The sequence below is a fragment of the Rhinolophus sinicus genome, linkage group LG12 (assembly GCF_036562045.2).
Source record: "Rhinolophus sinicus isolate RSC01 linkage group LG12, ASM3656204v1, whole genome shotgun sequence".
In the NCBI taxonomy this organism is placed as follows: Eukaryota; Metazoa; Chordata; class Mammalia; order Chiroptera; family Rhinolophidae; genus Rhinolophus; species Rhinolophus sinicus.
This window is the reverse complement of record NC_133761.1, coordinates 11117020-11140914: the sequence shown is the minus strand read 5'-3', so window position 1 is coordinate 11140914 and position 23895 is coordinate 11117020. Positions and strand designations below refer to the sequence as shown.

The following is a 23895-nucleotide window of genomic DNA, read 5'->3' as shown; positions in this document are numbered from 1 at the left end:
CTTTCAAGCAAAGAGACTCATCCAAAGATCAGCATGTCTTTATAAATGGCTTATGCTTTTCAGTAATTTTTTCCAAAGTATAATTCTCATTTTCTTCTGGCCAATCCTTTATTACTGCGTTAATATCTATAAAGCCTAGTCCAGAATACTTTCAATTTAGTAAGACCCTATAATTTTATGATTAAAGGCGCAAGTACTGATTGGTTTTTGTTTGTTTGTTTTCTGGGTTTTTTTGGTTTGGTTCAGTTTGGTTTGGTTTGAATTAAGAATACTATTTTTTCAACCTTCAGCCAACAAAATCTTTCATCGTTGATGTTCAGAGCATGTTTCCCTTTGGGGAAGTAAGGATGAAAAATAGCTGTAGTTCCTCCAAATCTCATGAAGTCTAGTTAACTTTCTTCCTTTTGTCTATTTTCTATTCTGTGTCAGTATCAGTGCCCTTGATGAATATTTCTTGAATTCCCAATGAATGGTAGTACTATTATAAGCTGATCACATGCTGATGTGGGAAAGCACCTATTCTTTTTTACTGTTTCATGGATGAAAGGCATAACGAACTTACCAGACTAGGTCAAGTTCACAAAATGAGTGTTTGGTGCAGTTGGGCAAAATGGGTTCTCAAAACAGGTACCTAAACATGGAAACCTTCCTATTAGAGAAAATGGCAAAGCAAAATGAAGTCCACGGGTCTCCCTGATCTTGCCCCTGTCTTTTGTAGACAGCAGGGGGCAGCAGCATGAGATGTGAATACTGGGTGGAGCCATCAGCTTTTGGCCGCTCTTCCCTTTACAGAGCCTGTACGTCGCAGCAGGTTCCGCTGCCCTGGATGGAGAGCAAATTGTGGAAATAGGGGATTAAGGCATTGAACAAAATCCCAGTATGGGATGGTGGTTGATAAAATTTCCACTATCTTATTTTACATCTAACACATATACACCTGTTCTCTTGCTTCTTAAGCCTTTATTCTGGAGAACAAATATTTAGGACTGGGAGTCATAAGTCTTAGCACATTTACAGTTGTTTTACAAGTTGCAGTGGGATGGCCCAATAGACAGGAAGTGCTGTGCCACATATTGCGGATTTAGTACATGTGAATGAATGATTGCTGCTATCCTTTCAAGAAAGCCACTTGTTTTCATAGCTTATCAGTGAGTTCACAGTCTGTTGCTGCCAGAGCAAAGGGATTAAAGCATCACAAGACCTTTGTTCTAGTTCTGCCACCTTGATATTGTTAAGTGCTCAGAGACCAAGCTCTTTAAAGCCTGTCTCGTTCCCAGAGTTTCTGTTTCCTTTTGTGTTGCTACAGAGCTCTGATCATACTGATCAGAGCGGTTTTGCACAATGTAGGTTGCCAGTGACTAGTGAATAATGAAATTATTGTAAAAGGTTGTGACCAGCATTTTATTCAAAAGGAAAAGATTACTGAATAGAGCAGATTAGAAAATAACCACAATGTGTATCACACATAGGAAGAGTGTTGTTTCATAAAACTTTGTTTTACTTGAACGTAGATTTGCATGTATTGGGTGGTAATGTAGAATATATTTCTTACTGCGGGTCATGGTAAAAAAATGTTTGAAAATCACTTCACTGTAGCATGAATCACATCACCATGTAATTATCAGTTTATACATCCGTTCCCTCTACTAGACTACACACCTCTAGAAAGAAGGAATCACATTTTGTCTCTTAATTCCTAATTCCTAGGTCAGATCTAACTGACACATACCGGGTATTCAGTAAATGTTTGTGGCATGAATGAATGAATGAATGAATGTCATTTAACTTTTTTGAACTTCATATTTTTCATAAATCCGCATGTTACCCACAGTATCTGATAGTGTTCTGAAGATCAGTTGAGATAATAATGGATGTGAAAGTGCTTTATGTAAGCTGTCTACGCATAATAAGGATTATTGTCTGGCATAATTTTTGTTATTGTTGTTAGGTACATAAACCTCAGGAACTCTTGAAATCTTAACTACATGTTCTAAAGATGACATATTTATGGCAGTACTATTAATAGTACTGAGATGTCCCCTTTTAGGGATTGAGGTAGGAGACAATCTTGAAAAATTAGGTAAGTGCCTTTTTTTAACTTTTTTTATTATGGAACATTTCAACATACAAAGTAGGCACAGTAAAAGACGAACTTCTGTGTGCTTATCCCCACCTTCAACAAACAGCGACTCATAGGCAATTCTGTTTCACCTACATCATCTGCTGCCTCCCCCTTCCCGTATTACTGTGAAGCAAAGGTAGATTTCTTTTCCTTCCCCTCTTCCTCCCCCTTTCCTTGTCCCCTCCGCCCCCTCTTTCTTTTTACTTTTTCAAGTATGTATAAATGTTCTTAGCATTCTTTTAAAATACAGTCATAAGTACAAAGAAAGGTAGCTTGGTAGTTTAGACTCAAGTAGTGTTGTACTGTTGTGTGAATGAGTTATTCTCATAGGGACTAGCAGGTAAACAAGATATTTTATTTCCCAAGATTTTCTTATGATGGTGACCAAACCACATTGCAAAACAGTGGTCACATTCCAGAGTTGTAACTAGTTCTGGAGACTCAGTTACACAATTGCCAGCTCTGTCATCTTCTACAGGGATGTGACCTTACAGAAAAGGTCTGAAGCACGACAGATCGCTTTTAAGCTTTTTGAATTGTTGTGTTTTTTATCATAATAGCCCTGAAGCTTTTGAGCTCTAGCTGGGCAGCATTGAGTGTCCAACTGAGACTTTTGGAATACTGTAAAGCTGTAATAAATGCTGCTTTAAGACTATAGCCCAGGGTTGTCACATGTAACTCAGAAGTCAGAATCCACTCAGAAGAATTTTAAAAGCACAGTAAATAAGAATCATTTATGTGATTACTTTTTAGTGATCTTTCTTGGTTTGATTCATCATTTTGTGATCAGACCTTAATATAATACAAATACAAATAATTTTAAACCAAAGCATGTTTAATTCTGTCAGATATTTTATTTATGTAGAATTTTTTTCTTTAAAGTCAAATGTGGAATTTATTTTGATTTTTAACAAGGTATTGCTCCGTTTTGCCCATTGCAATAATTGAATAGTCAGTAACTTTGCATATTTCAATTGTTTTAAGGTTTTTATGCATTCCTGAACATCTTTGTCCAAAATAAAATTATTATAAATGCAGTTTTATTTTGCAATATTTGAAGCCGTATTTGTAATACAAGATTGCCCCATACCCAAGTGGGGAGAGGGCTGTGGCTCCAGAGAGAGACGGAGGAGGTGAAATTCACACGGCCTGAGTGTCATGACTCCGAAACGTTACAGGTCACAGATCTAGGTCAGTTTCTAGATGTCGGGACATCATCATTCCTCCAGCCTCCCCTGCTGGAAACCTAGAAATCTCCATCTTTTCCTCTTTCATTCCCTGTAGTTAATAAATAGGTCCTTATTGATTATTTATTTAGAAAAATCTCTGGGTTTTAGCATTTCCACTTCTGTGACCAGGGCGTTAGTCCTGATTTTTATCAGCATACCTCTGGACTAGCAAAGCAGTTGAGAAGAAATGAACTAATGCATTTTGACCATGACATTTTCTGTACCTTTAATCCCTGAAGCAATCGTGAGAGGTAGGAAATCATCTGTGTTTTCCCAATTGTGACAAAAACTGGTCAATTTATTGCTAAGGAAGCGCCTTGCTCTGGGTCTGTCTTCCCTTGTAATGCATTCTGTGCAAGAATACCAAGATAATCCCCCTTAAAAAATTGTAATTTTTAATATATAACTTTCTTGAAATCTATAATTATTGATCTAGCACTTTGCAGATTACCAGAGATTTTTTTACATTTGACCTCATTCTGCGCAAACTACTCCATGAGGTTAATATTATCTCATATTACTATCTCGTACAGTGGCCTGGAATGACTTCTGCTTCCCATCAAACCAATTATTAACTCTTACTATTGATGGCATTCCACACTTTAGGCTGTGGCTCTGTTTTGTCTGTTTAATCATCTCTTTCAGTGTCAGCTGGAGTTAGCTTTAGATGAACTTCCTATGGGCCTCTTCTCATTTCTTCCCTAATGTGTGCTCAGAACAAAACTCATCCACCTCACCCACCTTTCCCCACCCCCGTTCTCTCGCTTAAATCCTTCCAGCGCTACAGCGCCCTTTCAAGTCATACCTTTTCGAAGAAGCCTTCCCTAATAATTTCTGTCTTCCTGTCTATTTTTTCTTCTTGATTTCCTTTGTCAGGTATGTTTGCCCTTGAATATAATTGAAAAATGTCCCCCTAACTGTAAAAGTAATATATGCATCATGTAAATATTACATAGGATATTTGAAAGTGAAAAGGTAACTAACTTCTGGCTTCCCAATTCCTAGTAGAGGTAACTAACCACTGTTGTGTGTCTTTATCGTTCCATTTCTGTGCATAAACAAGCATATGCATGGGCACAGATCTGCATACACACACCTGACACACATGAGAGTTAAATGTAAATATGTGTTTTATACACAGACATCATCCTACAGCTTCCTTTTTTCACTTGACAATATAGCTTGGAAATTTTCCCGTGTCGATAAATAGAAGTGATTTTATTTAAACATATCTCAGTATTGCTTCAAATTGTTTCATGTGAAATTATTTGATACATATACATCTTATCTTCCTGCACCAAAAGAAAATGGAAAAGCAGGGGTACTTACACATTCTTTCTCTTTTCCATCCCTTTATTCTTTCCTCTTTCCATTTACTGCATATTTCACTATTTGTGCTGTGGAAAATCGAAGAGGTTTGCCTCTCATACGCCCTAAAGCGTTAGGATCTAGTGGATAAGAGCCTACATTCATACATATAACTAACACAAGGAAGAAATTGAGAAGTGACACAGTGTTCTGTTATCGAAAATATGGCTGGTCAGGTTATTTGAACAATCCTCTTGCTGAAAATAATTGAAACTGTTGAATATGTATAAGAAGACATCCTCAGAGTAGTGAAGGGCTGAAAAGATAAGGAATTAAAGGCCAAAACCTAAGAGAAAGTGAGAGTTCAGAGAGGCTTAGAGCTGGAAGCTCCTTTGGCCCCGAGGGCATTTGCAGACCCAGGCAAATTTGAACTTTGCTGTGTCATGCGTAGTAAAACTATACAGAAAGCTAGGAAATGATTAACAACATTCAGAATAATGATTTTGGAGGCGGTGGGTGGATACAAGGAGTTTCTGGGGTATTCAGAATTTTCTGTTTATTGTCCTGGCGGTAGCTATACAGGAAAATAAAATAATTTCTTTTCTAAACCGAGCATATTTATTTTCTGCATTTTTCTATATACAAGTTATAATTTACAACAAAGAGTTTAATGTAAAGAACAAGTTATAAGACAATATATGTAGTATGATCCCACATGGGTGTGTTACATAAATGGTGTGTGAATTACATAAATGAGATGTATAATGTATAAATTTTACACATTGATATAATATATAAATTTGTGTGTGTGTGTGTGTGTGTGTGTGTGTGTGTGTGTGTGTTTCATATACAGAGAAAAAGGTCTGGAAGAGTATTCACCAAGCTACCTGAAGGCAACCTTGAGAGCTAGAACAGGGATAGGAAGTAGCAAGGAAGGAACTTACAGTTTGTGCTTCATATCATGGTCATTAATTTTTTTAAATAATCATCACATCATCACTGTTATTTGGTATATTTTAAAAATCAAATTAAAAAAAAAAAAGATGGCTTCCGTCTCTGCCCCTAGATATGAAAACATTCCCTCCACCGTGCTCCATACCACTTGGCATAGTACCTATTATTACTTTTACTTTTTTTTTTTTTTTAACAGCTCGTCTTGTTCCTTTGCTAGATTGTAAGCGGTTATAGGGAACAAGACAGTGTCATGTGTATTTTTATATTTCTTGTATCTGGTAAATCCTGGTACATAATAGCGGGTCTGTAAATACTAGTGAAAATGAAGGAACAAATGTACCTTAAGAATGTGCCTAGGACTATAGGCGTCCAGTAGATACAACGTGTCCCGAGAGGCACATGGTATGCTTTTGAGTATTGTTTTGTACCTGGCACAGCAGTGGGCACAGTGACGCAGGCTGATTTGCACTTGACCAACACTTTGTGGAATCTGTGAGCAAGTGTGGAGTTTACCATGTGGTGCCCCCTCTGGAGCCCAGAAAGCAGGAATGGGGAAAGTACTCTCCGAAAATTAAACTCAGAAATGAACACCTGACAGATGAAAGCTGAGAGAGGTGATGTGATCTTAAGCGACGCGAAGACTCTTTGGGCAGTTAGATTTGACCATAATCTAACTGAGGGTTTTGACATCTTAAAAACACAACCAACATAAGCTCTGCCTCAGAGGAGGATTTTCTCTGTCTCTAAAACAGAGCAAAAGAAAAGCGGTTGCTGTAATTGTCATGAGCCCTCACGAAGCGCTGTCTGCCCAGTAGTACCTGCCAGGTCGCGGCCGGCATCCCAGCCGGCCTGGCAGGTGGTAGCCCCGTGGCAGAGAGCTGCTGAGCCAGCCTCGTGCCGTTTTGCACTGGAATCCTGTGTGATGCGCTCCACTTGCTCTGCTTTTGTACTCACCACGCTTCCCTCTGGTAATTTGCTTTCCCACGGAGGGAATTCACTGTCAGACTGATGCAGACCGATACATTCAGTGTGCCTGATTCTTCTGTTGTTCACTGTAAATAATAAAGTCGCTTTCTTTTTTTTTTATACATCAGTGTTTTGTGAGTTTTGTTAGCATGAGTCTGCATTCCTGGGTCCCGTCTATGAGGTCGGGTATCAGAGTCCGCAAGGCTCAGCAAGGTAAATGCTGCTGCCTTGTGGGCGTCTGTTGGAGGGGACTGCTGGATTTTCCAGGTCATGCCCCTCAGTGTCGTCATGCTCCATATTTCCTTTCCATTCCACACGTCACTAGAATAATTCTTCCCGGAAGTCCTATGTCAAGAACATCTAGATACTGGGCACATTTCAGTTAGAAAGAACCAAATAATGTTATCTCCGTGACAATAGATCCCTTTCCTCTGGCTGAGTATTATTTGACTGGATTTACAAATACCATCCACCTGTGTGGATGAGTGGACTATATATAAAGGTAGAGACCCCACGACAAGGACCTCCAAAAACTCATTTCCAGTTCTGCCTCTCATGCCATTGTCTACATCGGGGTCACGCTCAGTCACTTCCTAACGTGGGTCTCTCTTGCAGCAGGGAACCCTAAAGAAGATGGAAGACAAAGGGAGGTCGACACGATTAAGGATAAGGATGCAAGTAGAGCAGGCAATGAACGAGGTTATAGAATTTTTTTCTTCCTTTCTCATCTTTCTCTCTTTCCTCCAAACAGTCCCCATTGCATTTGAAAGGGTTTCAGATCCCACACACTGAATAAAGCACAGGTTTCTCAGTGATATGGTCAGCTTATCCATGAATATAACGGGACTTAAACCAGATTTCAATAAATCATTAACGGCAATTTCTTGCCAAAAAGGGTATCAGAGTAGATAACAGGGGAAAACCCAACACAGCTCTTAAGTGAATCCTGGAATTTTCAAAAAACTTACCAGTTGCATCAAATAAAAGTAGACTGTGAGGAGAGCCTTTTTTAATTAGCAGCTTTTTACCTCTTCTTCTCTCCGATTCCTCCCCCTTCACTCCGACTTCCGGCCAGAATAACTGATCACAGAATTTCACCTTAAATGTATCAGAAATTTACCCAGAGCCATTCTCAGTTGTCACTATGATTTAAAATAATGTATCTTTCATTTGTAGATTAGGACCTCAAAAATTGCAGATGAGATAAGTAAATATAGAATCTCAAAAAGACATTTTTTTTAGACACTTGGTTCCTAAAAGGTATTGTTTTGACAACTGCAATTTTGTTCATTTATACAATTGGAATTCTGCAGCAACATAAGACACTGTTGGCTTGTACGTGTGTATAACACGTTCACGAGGCTGCTATCCCGGTCCATGACTGCAGAGCTGTTCTGTGTATTGACGTTCAGTCGCACGGGGCTGAATTGCTATAGAGGTAGCTGTGGACCTTTCTTGATTATTTAGATAATCGAGTGACTCCTTCAGGCCTTTTGACCAAATTCACCATGCTCTCTGGCTTTCATTTTCTTTGGGGGAAAGATGATGCTACGGAGAACAGGGACCGTTTCTCATCCCTGTGTGAGCAAGGTTTGTTTCACAGCCCAGAGACATCTTAGAAGTGAGATCAGTAGCTACAGGGTGGACCCCGTTGCGGAAGTTAGGTTAGGCGGCATCCCAACACTCCCCATCCAGGTCTATCGCGACTTAGTGGATTAGTAACAGCCTCTTACGATACGAAAGTTAGCGGTTCCTAAAGCAAACCAGGCAGTATAGTATGTTATATGCTGATCTGAGGAATTACCAAAAAGGGAAAAAAGTCTTCTCTTCCTTTATTAAACGATTAATTAATGGGAGGGGATGAACATGGTCAACATTTATTTTTAAAAACCCACAAACCTACCACTTTCAAAACTACTTGGATTTTTCTTACATGCATTTTTCTCGTTTTACCAAAGTGCATGATATATTGTCAAGGTTCCGGCAGACAGGGAAGTCCATAGGCTGTACTCCAAATAAAGACAAGGTGTAGAGTGAGCTGGAGAAAACGCTCCCCTGAGAAGTAACAAGTGTGTGACCTACTCCTCTCCCTGCACCTGCCTTCTCGTAAGCCCAGGCCACTGCCTTCCTTTTTTCTTCTTCTCTTTCCTTCTGTTGAAGGTCGGAGTCTAGACAGGGATTCACTGGCCAGAACTGAAAAGACACTGATAGAACCCTGTGTAAAACGTCAGAGTAGACCGAAGTTCCTTTTCTCTTTCTGTTCTGCCTTCCTAAATTCTTTTTCTGGCCTCTGCTGTTTTTCTTTAGTCTTCCTGCAGCCCTCTTAACTCTTCCGAATCTTGTCCCTTTTCAGTAAAAAAAGCTTACTTACCATAAGGCTTGATATTATTAAGTCAGTCCCCGTGTGTGTCTGTGTTTTGTGTGTGTATATATCTACAATTTGATTTTGTTAGTTTGTAATACCGCTTAGAATATTCCTTTCTAACCAAATAAACTCCAACAGTAATAGTTCTTAAAGTTTTAGGATTATAAACTCTAGATACTCTGAAAATTACCCTCAAAAATGTCTATGCACATAAAATGTTGGGTACAATCTCATGGTGTTCATGTACTTTTAATACCTCTTTATTAATTAATCCGGACTGGCTTCAGAATCCCTGTCCCATGATGGAGTTCTAAAGTTGTCTACTTTCGTGGTCACTGGTGAAATCTGAAAATATATTCATGTACCAGATACTCACTGAAGGCCTCCTTGGTGCCAGGAATTGTGCAGGGCACTGAGTGAGAAGGGCAGTGGCCCCACCCATCCATATTTACAACGTAGTCGAGGAGTCAGACAAGTAAATGGACAATTACAAAACAGAATAGATGCAGTAGTAGAGGAAGTACAGGATATTTTGGAGAGCACGTAAGATGAGCGTTTAATTCAGCTTTGGGGCATCAAGAAATTCTCCTTAGAATGATACCTGAATTGTCCTCCCAGGTAGAAGGAATACTATGTCCAAAGTCAAGTGTGTCATAGACTTGTGTGTTATGTTGAGAAATCCGGGCCTTAAGTTGAGGGATGGTAAGGACTGATCTGTAACTGAAAGAGATAACTGACTGTAGCATGGAGAATGGGTTGGAGGAAGCAGGACTGCAGGCCCGGAGACTTTGGTAGTAAGCCTTTGAGGTAATGCAAGTAAATTACAGTGATTTTAAACCGAAGTACTGATGGTGTGGATGAAAAGAGGATGAGTTGAAAGGATACGAGTATGTGTTGGAAACCACAAAATTTAGTGTTTAACTGAATTCATTCCTCCAACAGCTATTTATTGTGCTGCTGTGTTGGACATTCTGTTAGATCTGGTGGTGAACTAGAGAGACGCCATCTTTGTCCTCAGGTGTAGTGATGATGAGTTCCAGGCATCTGGCGTGGACAGCTCAGTGGGTGGTGGTGCCATCACCAGAGATGAAATAGGCTTGTGTCTCAGACCGAAGGTCCCTGGGCAGGAGAAGTGCTTCTTCAAGGTAGAAATACCCCTCCTGAGATTTCAGGATTTCCTTGTTGTCATGAATCGTGAATCGTGCTGTCCAATGAATGAGAGATGTTACTGATGGGAGAGTGTTTCTGTGTAAACAACATTCAGGGAGGGGCTTAAGACCCACTGATACAGATAACAGTTGGAGCCAGGAAGTAGATGCGATTACCTGGGAAGAGTATGTGGAAGGAGAGGTGAGGATTAGACATGGCAAAACCGTGGAGAATCAAGAGGAACCTGATGAGAAGGCCAGGAGTATGTAAAGAATGCAAAGCGTGTTCCGAGATGGAGCCAGTGGAACGGATGGGAGGATTAGCAGCATGGCAGCAACGGTCAACTTCAGGATGTATTGCATAGGCTCTGGCAAGGCGCTAACCTGAGCTTACGTAGTACACGTCACACGCTCACCACCACCTTCACTGAAAGGGGTCCTGAATATTCACATCAAAGGGCTCAGGAGTGGCCAGCAAAATATAATGAAGAAATTTAATGCTATGTGAATTATATCTCAATAAAGCTGCTATTAAATCAAGAGAATAATAATTATGAGACATTCACTCTTAAACATATTCTAACAAAACTATTATATTTCAAAAATGTATAAACTCTAAGTATCCAGATGTGGGGATAGGGTGGCGTGGAGTGAGGGAGAAGATGTTACCTAGAAAAGGAGAATAAATTTGCATCCAGGCACCTCCTAGCACTCTCTATGGGAACAGCAGTGATGCATCACCTAAGACATTAGAGGGGAAAGGGTTGTTATTCAAATTTCACAGCTAGCTGAGGCATCTTTTCTTGAAAGGGCAACAGAAAGGTCATCTTGACATTGAATGACTCTCAAAATATCCCCCTCTTCTACTTGTCCTGGAAAAAAAAAAAAATTCAATGACATACTAGAGCCAAACAAGTAATTAGTAAGAATAAATAACCCAATGAGGGGAAGAAATTATAATAGAGTATTTTTTTAAGTGATATGGAATTAATTGTGACTGCCTGTTGTTAATATAGTAGTAAGTCATAGAAGTAAGTCGTAATGCTAATGATAAATGATTCCTCAAAAAACAATAATATAACAGGCTAATAATAACAGGGATTTGCAATTGTAAAAGTATTGCAATAATTTGACGGAAGGAAAGAAGGAAGATGGCAGAAGGAAGATGGAAGAGTGCAAGGAGACTCAAAAAAGGCCGTTTTATTGACATCAATAAAGAAAATACAGGATAAAGAAAATTTAAAGTTAAGCAGTGCTGGTGTCGAAAGGATGAATAACTACTTAATCAATATGGCTAAGGGCAGGAAAGAGAAAACATTTTGGATGCATAAAAACAGTGCTGTATAGTTTAAAATTGAAACTGGACATATTTATTACCACACAGTGACTATCTTACTCATTTAAAAGACAAGGATTCAAATTGATTTTTTTTTTAAATCAACCATAATATGATCCAGAGGCATACCTTTAAAAAATAAAAGGTATATAACCATAGATACAGAGGGAGTTTCCAAAAAAATATTTCTGAAAAGAGTAATTTTTAACTCTGTGACAATAAATTCAATCTATAAAATGAATGACCAAAAATAAAAATTTTAAAAAATAACAAATATTGACTCAAAATGGCTAAAATTGTGAATGATGCTGACAAAAATAGGATTAAAAGAAAAATTTCTACCTCCCAAAAAGTGCAAATTCTAGACATATTTATTGCTAAATTCTGTCAAATCTTAAAGGAACAGAAACTTCTTGTGCTATTGAATCTATTTCAAAGCATGACAATATATGGAAAATCTCCCAGTTTATTTTATGAAGCTAGGATGATGACTGTGACCAAATTCTCCACGTTTTTTCTTAAACGTTAAGAACACTTGCACTTAAAATTACATACACAAAATCTTAATTCAAATATTAGCAAATGAAATCTGGCAGCCTATTGAAAGAATTGTAAATATGATCGGTTCACATTTGTTTCAATAATGTAGCATTTGTTTATCATTAGAAAACTAATAGTATGGTAATCACATCGAGAGATTAAAAGAGGAAAGCCCTCTTCAGCCACTTATTTCCATGAGTCAAGCGTCTCTCTGGTGATCCAGCATGGAACCCAAGCCACCAAGGCCCTTTCTTTGTGAAACTTAAGTTCCAATGGGAGCACAGCAAGAAATAGACAACTATTATAATAAGCACATATAAGATTTTGGCATATGATAGTTTTTCAAGTCAGTGGGGAAAAGTTGGCTTATTCAGTTTGGAACCATTGCCTAAAGTTTTAATGATATTTTAAAATCCAAAGGTATACTTTATATTAATCTACATTCCAGATGAATCGAAGATTTTAATGTTAAAAATTGAAACCAGATATGAGAAGAAATAATCAGTGAATATGTATATTACCTCATGTTCTGTTGAACCTTTTCAATCCTATCAGAAGGAAACTTGCTTGGAAAGATTTATAAACTAAAGGATAATGTTGCCCGTTTCTGAGACAATAAGGACAAAAGCAACTGCTTCAAACTTGCAAACGATCAGCAAAGCATAGTATTTGGAAGATGTATTGGAAAGTTTTATCTACAAAGGACTGAAACTTTCAGAGTCAACATTAGTTGATACATTAAGTTTTTGCAGCGAAAGTCCAGATGTACTAAGACTCATGACCATTTTACATATTTTACAGGTAGGAATACAGAGGCACAGAAAGATCTCAGTGGGGCACCAGGGCTCCCAGCTAATAATTGGCAGAGCCAGGATTCAAACCCACTAGGACTAGGTGCCAAGGCCGCTTCCCTAACCATTATGCTGTGCCAAACATGTCTCCTCATTTCCCGACATAACGAAAGTTCTCAAAAAACAGGTTCCTGAAGGTGACTTCAAGGAGGGGGGAATTTTAACTTAATCTGTCTGGAGAAGAAATTTGAATGGCAGCTTCTCAATTCACAGCTGGAAAAATCCGTTTGGAGTTTGTGAGGCATCCTTTTCTCACTTGCATCAGTTTTTGCCAGAAGATCTTCCTGGGGAGTGTTTGGGGCAAGTGTCATTCAGTTGCCAAAATAATGTCTGGAAAAATCACTTTGAAGAGTTTTTGAGTAAAATACTTCCCTGTTTACTCCAAAACAAATGAGTGGACTTTGAATGTCACCTGTGTCATCAATATACCTTTGCACGGATGGCTTTCCTTCATTTGTGACAAAGAAGGCCCAGCAGTTTGATCAGCATAGGCCACGCTGAGCTCTCTTTTCCTCACCACCCAGGTCAGGAGGCAAAAGAGTCTGTCAGGCAAGAATCCTCAGGACTCATGGTGATGAAAGGTTTTAAGCAAAATTTATTTTCCCCAAATCTGCCATTGTTTTACTGTTTGAAATTTGGGGTATTTTTTTTTTAAATTTCAAACATAAGAGGCAGGCTTGAGATTTTTTAAGTTTATTTAAAGGTGACATGGACTATTAAAAACATCAAGGAACACTTTTATATGTGTGCTTACAGATATATATGCAGCTATTAAAAGTGGTTATCTTTGATGGTGGAACTATCAGTGGTTTTAATTTTTATTTATATGTGTGTTCCAAGTTTTTATAGTAAAATGTATTAATTTCCATAATAAAAAAGTGTAAGTAATTAATAGGGGAGTAAGATAATCAGCTATAAGACTAACTAGACAAGTATCAATAGCTACCTTATATACCAGCCATATCCCTTACAAATGTAATGAGGGAAGGGACAAAACAAACAAGCGAACAATGCCATTCTCAATAATAGCATAGTACCTAAAATGCCCAGAATGAAACTTAAGAAATATGTAGATCTTTTCAAAAGGCAAACACACTTTTCTGAGGTACTTGAAATAATGGAATGTTATATCATGGGCCTCAATAGAAAGACACGGTGATTTTTTTTTTTTAAATGGGAGAGACTTGAATATGTTTAAATACTATTACAAAAAAGAGGAAAGTTAAGATTTTCACATAATGTCCAAACTTCTGGTTTTTATTGAGTAATAATTATTTGCTCAGTTATATAAGCCATGTCATTAAAAGTATTTAGCCAAGACAAAAAAAAAAAAAAAAAAAGATTTTCACATAATGGAAGGAATGATATTTCTTTAAGTAGAATCAGTAGCATTTGGTGCCTGAGTAGATATGGAGCTTGAGTAAGAACTGGGAGATAGTAATATTTCCAAATTTCCAAAGTAATATTTCCAAAATTCTTGGGCCGAAGAGGATCTCATTAACTAATAATAGCACTACCAGCAACCATTTATTGCGGGCCTATTATGAATTACATGGTGTGATAGTTATTTTCATAAATTAGCTGATTTCATCTTATCACCCATGGAAAGTTATCACTATTAATCCCACTTTTTTGGAAAAGAAACTGATTCTTTTTAAGCAATGTTAAATCAGTTGCCCGAAGTCTGACAGAGGCTGAGTATCAGAGCTGAGATTTGAGCTTACACCTATATATGGTCTAAAGACTTTGCCCTCTACAGTATGTATACTACACAAGACACAAGGCACGGACCCCAGAAGGGGAAGCAGCCTTCCTGTGCTTCTTAGAGTTGGGACAGTGAGTCTGGCTTTTTAACATTTGAGTTGAAAAGATTTTATACAATACCAGTTTGGAGGGAAATAATTGGAAGTATGGTCTGGAGTCTGGGGAAAGAGTCAGCAAAACATCCTGAAGGGGCCAGCACGAGGTGGATGTAGCCTTGGAAATAGATGAGATTGATGAAGGAGGGGAGAAATCGTCAGCAAAAGGACAGAACTAATTCTGGGAACAACCAACCTTGAGGAAGCAAGTACAGAGAAGCAAATGTATAAGACCTGGAAAAAAGATGGTAAATAGAAGAAAAAGGAGCAGGCAGGTGAAATAAACCTGTTCTGTATTTCATCACTTTTAGGACATTTTCTCCTGTTTTCCTGTGTCTAAAATTGGCATCAATGAGGTCTTAGAATTGGTACCACCTTTTTTTGCTTAGTAATATGTAAAATAATGGGGCATTTTATCACAGAAGGAATATTTTAATCTGGTAGTTAATGGTTTAAAAGTCTATTTATATTTATCCATTTCTAAATTATTTTGTAGCATATATTTAACTTGCATCGTCTATTTAAGCAGTGCATAGATTAGGTTAAGTGCATAGTCACGTGTTGAGTGGGCAGCTCAGAAGCTCGAAGCTTATGTTGCAGAGCAGGGCCATTCAAAGTGTCCCCGTCTACCAGCTGTGTCCCGTGGGTGAATGAATATCTTTACCCTGTTAAGCAAGGGTGAACAAACAGTACCTTTTTCTTAAGATTGTTGTGAGGTTTAAATGAAACAGTGTGTAAAAAGTACTTAACATCATGCCTGGCAAATCGTAACCTCTCGGCTATGATTGCTTTCTATATTACTTTCAGGTTGGAAAGAAATAACTGTCCTCCCTGTCCCCATCCAGGGAACCGCCATGTTTCTATAAGTAGAGCTAGGTGACATCTACAATTGGGAAATACACAGGGAGCTTATCTACGCTCTGTGAGCTCCATGTGACCTTGTCTTGAAGAGAGTGAAACCGTGTCATCTGCTACAGCATTTGAATTAGCAGGTGTGTACACATAGTCTGAATTTTTTTTTGTGTGCCCAGCGCAAACCCTTGCTTATAGTAGATACATAACGAAGTACTGATTGATGACAACCCCAAAGAAAGATGCAGTTTCTGTGATGGGTGTTTGGGGAATTCCTATACTATGTCTCAGATGGATCACATGAGGTTGTTTGTTTGTTTGCTTTACTTTCCACTTTATCTCTGATCAGTACCAGGGGGTTTTGTAGTTTCTCAGCTGTTGTGCTGGGTAAGTAGTAGCTGCATACACATTGCGTAGGGAGCACAGATAGTGCTATAAATATACCCGTCAGTTTGTCTTATAAAACCAGCATCCCATGCGTCTTATCTTTGTTATGGATTTACTAAATTAATATTGTGCTTTTCCTCCGGAAAGCTTATGATGAACTCATATAAGCAGCCTGGTTTACAAGGTAAATTCTGAAAAATGATTTCATTCCTCTGGGCAAAAGTGATTTTACTTACTTAGTAAAAGTTCATCTCATATTCAGTTAATTGTCAGTTCCCGCTGATTTTTTTTTTTTTATTGTCAGTCATAATTTCTACTATAAGATTACATCACATTTTGGAATCGCCTCAGAAAATCTAGAAGAGATGAAATATTTTCAGGCTTAAGTATTTTTTTCTAAAGCTATAAGTATCTCTCGGCAAATTAGCAAACTATTTTTTTTTTTTAATTGGGGAAGGGGAGCAGGACTTTATTGGGGAACAGTGTGTACTTCGAGGCCTTTTTTCCAAGTCAAGGTGCTGTCCTTTCAATCTTAGTTGTGGAGGGTGCCATTCAGCTTCAATTGTTGTCCTTTCAGTCTTAGTTGTGGAGGGCGCAGCTCAGCTCCAGGTCCAGTTGCTGTTTTCTAGTTGCAGGGGGCACAGCCCACCATCCCTTGCGGGAGTCGAACCGGCAACCTTGTGGTTGAGAGCCCACTGGCCCATGTGAGAATCGAACTGGCAGCCTTCGGAGTTAGGAGCATGGAGCTCTAACCGCCTGAGCCACTGGGCCGGCCCAGCAAACTATTTTTTATATAGTCAAAATTCACATTTTAGAGTTTGGCTTGTAACTTGATCCTTAATGATATCAAATTATTTCATTTTCTTTGACTTTAATAATTCAAACTTAAATACCTCTGTGTTTGCATTTGTGTTTCAGTCAGTCATGTTTAAAGATATCTAATAACTAAGGTCTCATGCATTCTTTCATATTCTATTTAGTGGCTAGATGCATGCCAGTGCATAGTATTTGAGTCATAAGTGTGCCACAAAACGTTATGCCAAGATGTGGAGTGCATCATCAAATAACCAAATTACAATGATACCTGTACATGGGACCCAATTTGCAAAAGCAAATAGTGTCCCCCACTATGTAAAAGAAAGAAAAGTAACAGTACTCATCATTCAGATTCTGAGGTTTAATCAGCCCCGGCTTGCTGAAAGAAGCTGAGCAAATAAGTAGTATGTACTTCCCATATATAGCAAATTCCAGCAAATTTGGAATCATTGCTATTTTTTTTATATAACTGACCCACATAGAGTCTTGGCTGTGTTCTTTTATCTGTGCACCTCAGGGTTTTTTGTGTTGTTTTTTTGTAAAGAGAAGGGCTATCATTTGATTACCTCATAAATCCCTTCCATTTCTAAAATGCTGGGAGATGTTAAGCCTGATTTCCTTGGAGCCTTAATGCTCTTGCCCGGTGATATGGCTGAGTTGTCTGGAGTGAACCTTCTTGATGCAAGTGACTGATTGGCACTGTGAAGTTCTGTGTGCGCAGCAGTGGGTCCATTCAGTGACATACGCCACGTTTGTAAGTCCTGAAAGAGCTCTGAGTCCAGGAGAGATGGGGTGGCTTTAAAACACGCCCCCCCTCCCCCAATTCTTTGACACTTTCCCATCAAAAGGCGGGGCTGTGCCCCTCCTCTTGAATCTGGGCTCTCTGCCTGCCTGACACAGACTATGGCAGAATTCTGTTCAGCTTCTCTTCAGAAATTGTACCAGTTTCTGGGCCCAGGCCTTAAGAAACGAGCAGTTTCCACATCCTGTCTCTTGGGACACTCACTCTTAGAATCCAGCTACCGTGCTGTGAAGAAGCCTAAATGGCCCTGTGGAAAGACCCAGGCACAGGAACGGTCCGCCAGCACCCCCTCCATAGCTCTATGAATGAGCCATCCTGGAAGGAGAGTCTCCAGCTCCGGGACAGCTGCCCCAGCTGACTCTGCTCTGTGTGGAGCAGACACAGCCATTCTCATGGAGCCCTGCCCAAATGGCAGCTTCGTGAGCAAAATAAATGACTGTTGTGTTAAGCCACCAAGTTTTGTTGCCAGGACAAGGAGGGGGACGTAAACAAGCAATTTTGAAGCTGTGTAGAATTATGATATGTAGTGGGTATCACAGCAACACTGAGAGACACCTAATCCATTTCCTTCAGTATCAAGGAAGACTTCCTCAATGAGATGACAAGTGAGCTGAGTCCTGAGTGAGTAAGGGTTAGCCAGGTGTGGGGAGAGAGGGTGGGGTGTTCTGGGCAGAAGGCACAGCAGTGTGATGAGAAGTATAGGCAGGGTAGATAAATGTCGTTCCAGTTCGCAGACTAGAAAGCGTGACTCCCTGGGGTTAGGTCATGTTTCTAGCAAGTGGCTGAGACAAAAATGGAAATCAGATCTTCTAAGGTTTTCCAGGTATGCTGAAACTAGATTGGGCTCATCTAATCCAACCTCCCCTTTTATAAATGAAAGCCACTAAAGCAGCAGCCCGGTGAAGTGAAAGAATGCAGGTAGCCCAGGTGGGGTCATCTGGGAAGCCAACTGAGGTGGAGATGAGGTGCAGACATTTGTTAAGGGAGTGTTCTCGGCATCCACACCTTCTTAGGAAGGAAGGGGGAGGCAGAGAGGGTCGGGATCGCACAGAGGCAGAAGTCGAGCTGCCATGATACAGTTTCTACAGAAGCTTCAGCCAACTCTGCAGGGAGTTCCAAAGACGGGTGACCCTTCAGAGCTGTCCTGAGCAGGGGAAATGAGGCCTCACTGACCAGCCGTTGGATGCTGGTCCCCACAGGAAGGGCCATGATCTTGGGCAAGGAGACTCTCTTTAGCTAAACGGCTACCCAAAGAGGAACCCAGAGGTGACTGAGAGCCGAGGATTTTCCACCAGCCGTACTCCCAGCTGTTTGGAAGCTGGGGAGCATCTGGGAGGCCGTCACAGTGGACACCTTGGTGGGCTTGGGAGTTATTTAGACATGGGTTTAAATCCTGGCTCTGCCACTTCCTAGCCACTCAGTAAGCTAGTTATGTGAGGCAGGTTCTGGGTAGATTCTTCTTTAATCCTCAGGATCCTCTACTATAAAATAGGAAAAATAACATGAAAACTAAGCTTTGATTTTCTTATTTGTGAAATATGAAGAATAATGGTACCATCCTTGGGGAAGGTTGTTAAAAAGATCCAGTGAGATGGTCAAGTTCCCGAAGTATCTGTTACTTTCAGAAAATTTGTTATTGTCATTAAACCATATGTAAAGTGCCTAGTTCAGTGCCAGATATATAATATTTGCCATGAACGTTGCTTGATGAACATTTCATTAAAAAATGTTCCAGAAATATTTGCTGACTTTCTAGAGGCCAAAGTCAGTGTCAAAGCCAGAGCTGGAAAGCATTTTACTTACACTGCTCTTGAGTTTGGGTTTCAAATCAAGGAATAAGGGAGGCGATGTCTCTGTGGTGAGTCAGCGTGTGGTGGAAGGGAGCGGGTCCCTGAACGCGACTTTAACTGGGAGAGTCTGGTTCCTTAGACGAACTCACTGGTGTTGGCCCAGTGTGAACATGTGTTTTGCCAGAATAGAACCAAGGGGCTAAAATTAAAGATGAAGTCAGCTGTGTAGCAGTGTTCCACCAAAACAGCACTGTAGCAAAAGGCTGATTACAGTTTGGGATAGGCCACTCTGATTCATTGGGAATATATATATAATATATATAAACATGTATGTGTGTGTGTGTGTGTGTGTGTGTGTGTGTGTGTGTGTGTGTGTCTGTGTGTGTGTGTGTGTGTGTATCCGTACTTTTATGAGTCTTCACCAGGTCTGATTATTTTCCCCAGCAGATCGAGAGTCTAGTCCTGCTGGCTCCCTCACTTATTGGATGTTGAACCAGAAATAGGTAAATTCACTCTCCCTCTCTGGGCTTCAGTTTCATCTCTAAAATGAGAATTTGGGCCTACGTGCAACCCTTCCTGTTCTATCATGGTTTCATTCTTTAATTCCCAATCTACCCTACAGCACAGATATTTGAAGACAAAACATGGCTATATCATCCCACGGATAAATGATCTTACTCCACACATACAAAGGAGTGCAACGTGTTGCACAGAGCTTACAGAGGAAAGTGGTCAGTAGCTCTTGCTAAAAAAAAACACCAAAAAACAGAAAAACAAAAATGATATTTACCTCTCAGTGAAGGGCAAAATCATTGTTTTGTGAGTCAAGCAGAGTACTCCATAGTCATCACAGAATCATGTCCTTACCTGCAATTTTTTTCTGGAATCACCCAAATTTGTTGTTTAACAATTACAGACAAGCACTGTTGTGCTGGATACTGTGCAGGGCAAGTTTATGCACGGTGAACCGCCGGCATCATTCATTCAGGGAGACGATGGAAAAGTGGTCAAGTTCACAAGTCGGAAATGCGGAACTGCCTGTTTTCTATCAGAAAACCCTGAGGTGTCCAAATTTAGCCTAGATCCAATATCATAAAGCCTGGATTGTTTACGGAAGCATCTGTTCTTTTACTGTTTCAATCAACTAAACTTTCACTGGCGATTCATCACATTTAAGGTATTTTAATATAACTCTTATGAGTATCTGAAATTCTGAGAATTTAATCAGTATACTTACACTTTAAAATTTTTTCTTGCCTGAACCATTATACATTTTCACAGAGCAAAGATTTAATCCTTATGATTTTGTAACCAAGGGATTTAAAGATTAACTTTGAAAATAGGTCAGGGAAAACCATCTACTTTGGTTTATAGCTAATCATGCAAAGGAGTTAAAAAAAAAAGAAAAAGCAATTTAGCAGGAAAGCATTTGTGAAATCAGTTTTATGTAATTTCAGGAAAGCTGCTATCTGTATAGCTCAAGTATGAGTCAAAGCTTCCTTTAGTTTTGCCACGCCTTCATTCATCCATTCATTATTATTCATCCGTTCATTGTTCACCCATCCATTCACCAAATATTGCTCTAGACACTGGGGTAACAGATAAATAAATAAAACAGCCAGAGTTTACTGTGTGCCATTTCGGTGCCAGGCACTTTGAAACTTGGGAAATCAGTGCTCACCGCTCCACAGTCTGGTGTAATGGGGTGAGTATTTCAGTGGGGGACCAGTTGTTTTCCAAAACTCACTGGTAGAGCTGCGTGACTTTAGGTGAGACCCATTCTGTGTCCATTTCCTCATCTCTGAAACAGTATTGCTCACCCTATTTACTTCATAGCTTTCATGTAAGAATCAAATGAAATAGTAATTTTGAAAGAGCTTTGAGAAGTAGTGGGCATTATACAAAGACAAGTAGTAATCTTGTGACTGTGGTAAGTGGTTTTTGACCATTTTCTTGCCTCTGTGAAAAGGGTTGAGGATGAGTACATTTTTATTATTCTCTTGAACTAGATCTGTATGTTTATGATGGTCAGCCTTACCATTTCTCCCACATGTACAAATGCCCTACTTCCCATCCATGGGCAGAGACTTCATAATGAGGTAGCTGGCTGTCTTATTTATCGCTCTTAGCCCAGTGTCTAGAGCAGTATTTGGTGAATGGATGGGTGAACAATGAACGGATGAATAATAATGAATGGATGAATGAAGGCGTGGCAAAACTAAAGGAAGCTTTGACTCATACTTGAGCTATACAGATAGCAGCTTTCCTGAAATTACATAAAATTGATTTTACAAATGCTTTCCAAATGCTGCTAAATTGCTTTTTTTTAACTCCCTTGCCAGATTAGCTGTAAATCAAAGTAGATGTTTTTCCTTGACCTATTTTCAAAGTTGATAAAGCTTACTTAGAAAATATTATTCAATCCATATGCTACATTAAACCAACAAATAGTAAGTGCCCAGGCTAAGTGGGCAGAGAGAGGGAGAAGGGATGAGATGGCATCTGTCTTTGAGAAGCCTTGTCTTGAATTTGAAAATTCAGACTAGCCAAATAGAAATCATGACCTTATTCATTGTAGTTTCTCAAGGACCTGTGAGGAGCTGTCCATTTTGGCCCTGTAGTGTTTCCAGGGGCCCTCTCCTGGACATTGGGTTTATCCCTATTGGATCATGGAACAGATTCTCTTATGAGGAAACTGAAAAATTACTTCTAGCTTCATGTTTGATTTACTGATAGGTGTTAGGGCTACCATAATGGTGTTCTAGAATGAGATGAAAGGTCTGATCTTAGAGCAAACCCAATCCTGGACTAATGAGAATCCCTCTCAAATATCCGCTCTCGAGTACAGAGATTTTTCTGTTTTCCTCACTGCTGTCTCCCCAGTGCCTAGATCAGTGCTAACAGCCAACAGTCACTTAAAGAGTTTTGAATGAATAAAAGTCTCAGTCTATTATACAGAGTTCATCCGATACTCTGATACCCCCAGATAGGCGGCCTCTTGAAAACGGAGGCTCTACTTTATCGGTCTCCAGATTTCCAGTGTCTGGCTAGTAATTGGCGTTCTGGACGCCTGTCAAATGAACACGTGGGCAGACACAGCCCTAAAAGCAAGCGAAGGACTTACTCCCGGGAAGCCTGAGGCATGGTCCAGCGTGGCCTACACATGTGAAATCTCACTGAAGTTTCTTTTTTATCTTAGCTTTTCTGTTTATTTTACATTTTCGACTCCATCCATGTTCCTTTCAAAACCATGATCCTCAGCAGGGGGGATAAAATTGGTATTCCAAGAAGATACCTCGTGTATGTCCTCTGCTGAGCCCCGTCCAGCTCTACTGTACCCAGTGGCACTTACCCGTGCAGCCTGGCCCAGGACTGGGCAGCCTATTTTTTTTGTTCGTTTCAGGTGTACAAAACAATGTAATAGTTAGACATTTACACCCCTCACAGTGATAACACCTCTTCCCCAATCTACTACCCCAAGGCAGCCTATTCTTGAAGCCACTTCAGAATCATGTAAAGAGATGAAAGGGCCGAGAGACAATTGGCACAAGACAGGAAAGAGAAGTAGGACAACTGGCCAGAGTTACTTTCTGGGAGTTTTAATATGTCGTCTTGTAGCCTCACTGACTCTTCTAACTCTTCCTGAAACAATAATAATACTGCAAACTTTCTCACCTCTTCCAATACCTTGACACGTGCAAATATCTCATTTGATCTTCACAACGCTTCTGAGAAAGCGATGTTTCTTTGTTTTCAACATTACTATTTATACAAATGAGAAATCTCAGGCCAGGCTCAGGGCTGAAACAGGTGAGGCACTCGCCACAGGCACAGAATTTAAGGGAGTGCCAAAGAATTCAAGGATCAAGATAAATAATACTTTATGCAATACTTTACAAAAATTAAAATTTATGCAGAATCTGACGGAGCCACGATTAAGGTGAGGCAAGTGAGGCTGAGCTGTTCAAGTAAGTTCAGGGTCGAATCCTGGTCTTCATTGAAAATTTTCGTTTCTTCATCATGGATCTTTTTGGCATTTTGATTTCAATTTTTAGGCTACTTTGATTTTTAGACTATTGCATTAAAGTAGTAATTATCTTGCTCGGTGAGTTTCTTTGTGCCCTCTTAAATTTTACCCCTGAGGCCAGTGTCTCACTCACCTCACCCGGGTTCCAGCCCCGTCTTAAAGATTAAATGCCCCAGGTCATACTGCTTGTAAGTAGCAGAACCTGCGTTTGAACCAAGGCTTCCTGACTACATCACGTTCTCTTTCTCTCATATCACACAGCCATGTACAATGCCTCCAATTCTTTGTCCCTGAGTATCTATTGGCCTCTGCTGTTGTTCTTTAAATTTTTATCAGCCCCATTATTTGAGACCGTCTTTAATACTCCCTGGTGATGTTTCCATGTATTTTTTTAAAATCAATGGATGTTGTGAACCCTCGATTGTTTTAAATTCTTTGATTTCTAAGTATTTTCTGGATGAATCTTATCTCAATGGCACCCTACAAAAGTATCGCCTTGCTTTGAACTAAATTCTGGAACTCAGATTAAGAACATATGAATAT

The 23895-nt window shown here is 39.6% G+C and overlaps 1 protein-coding gene across 5 annotated transcripts in view; it reads left to right on the top strand.

The window, feature by feature from the left end:
* The window catches only part of NSMCE2 (NSE2 (MMS21) homolog, SMC5-SMC6 complex SUMO ligase), a 213248-nt gene that overhangs the window by 99175 nt on the left and 90178 nt on the right, over positions 1–23895 (top strand). For 3 of the 5 annotated variants that reach the window (XR_012490921.1, XR_012490922.1, XM_074317042.1), the window contains exon 5: positions 7195–7278. The exons of 1 other annotated variant lie outside the window; for it this stretch is intronic. Coding sequence is in view for 2 of the 4 variants with exons in the window: in XM_074317042.1 (XP_074173143.1) it covers positions 7195–7278 (84 nt within the window). In the remaining 2 variants the exon portion in view is untranslated. The remainder of the gene's footprint in view (positions 1–7194; positions 7279–23895) is intronic. One more of the 5 variants, XM_074317043.1, reaches the window with a different exon arrangement.